General features: G+C 53.0%; 1 protein-coding gene across 1 annotated transcript in view; it reads left to right on the plus strand.

Annotated features, from left to right (window-relative positions):
• Positions 1-291: 291 nt before the first annotated feature.
• The window catches only part of LOC123133095 (uncharacterized), a 9,433-nt gene continuing 8,726 nt past the window's right edge, over positions 292-998 (plus strand). Inside the window, exon 1 of the mRNA XM_044552635.1 lies at positions 292-987. Within this exon, the coding sequence (XP_044408570.1) occupies positions 309-987 (679 nt within the window). The 5' untranslated portion in view covers positions 292-308. The remainder of the gene's footprint in view (positions 988-998) is intronic.

Here is a 998-nt window from a genome sequence, read left to right on the forward strand (position 1 = left end):
AGATTCGTGCGTACCGAAGCCAACGAAGATGCTTGCGTGTGGACGGGGTGGTGAACTCCCACACGTGTGGGCGTTAACATTTTCGTTTTTCTTTTTGCAAGCTACAATTAGTCTTGCTTATATTACGTGGGGCTAGCATATGTAAGAAAGAGAGCTACGCCTATTAGTTATTCTAAAAAAACTACGCCTGTTAATAAAGTCGGTCTCCATAGGTATACGTGTTGGACTCCAGCCAGGCAATAAAGCATGTACGTGTTGCGTAAGTAAGGGCGAACTGAAATAATAGGTCCAAAACGATTGGTGGATCGATGACCCGCAGCGGCTTCGGCGGCGCAGTACCTAGCGAAACACATAACACGCCGTCCATGGAGACATCGGTACAGTGGGCCGATCTCCCTGGCGATCTCCTTCAAGTGGTCTACCTCAACGTCGGCAGCTTCCTCCACCGCGTACGCTTCGCCGTCGTGTGTAGGTCGTGGCGACCGGTCGCTATCGCGGCTAGGCACGCCGCACCGCCCACTCTGCCCTGGCTCATCTTCCCCTCCTTACATGGTGATGATTGCAAAACAATGCGTGCATACTGCCCCGAGGACGGCAGGGTCCTGCGCATTCCGATGAAAAGCGAGGTGCTCGTTGGCAAGCGGCTAGTGGGAGCATACGACGGCGGCTGGGTCGCCGCTCTCGGGAAGGACAAGCAGCTTGACGATGTGAACGTGTTCTCCGGTGTTGAGTTGCTCATCCACGCAAAGAACATGAGGAATGTCTACTCGGGCTCAAAGGTTGTCTTCTCGAAATCCCCCGTGTCAAGTGACTGCATCCTCGCCACCATCCCCCTGCGAAGTAGCATCGCCGTCTGCAAGATTGGTTGTCTGGCCGACAGATGGACAACAAGCAGGTGTATTGGGCAGATCCTTAAGGACATCGTATTCTACAATGGAAGATTGTATGGCCTCACCGCCTCAATGGGCCTGATCAAATTCAATATAGGCGTGAACAAA

Source organism: Triticum aestivum, chromosome 6B (assembly GCF_018294505.1).
Source record: "Triticum aestivum cultivar Chinese Spring chromosome 6B, IWGSC CS RefSeq v2.1, whole genome shotgun sequence".
Taxonomy (NCBI): Eukaryota; Viridiplantae; Streptophyta; class Magnoliopsida; order Poales; family Poaceae; genus Triticum; species Triticum aestivum.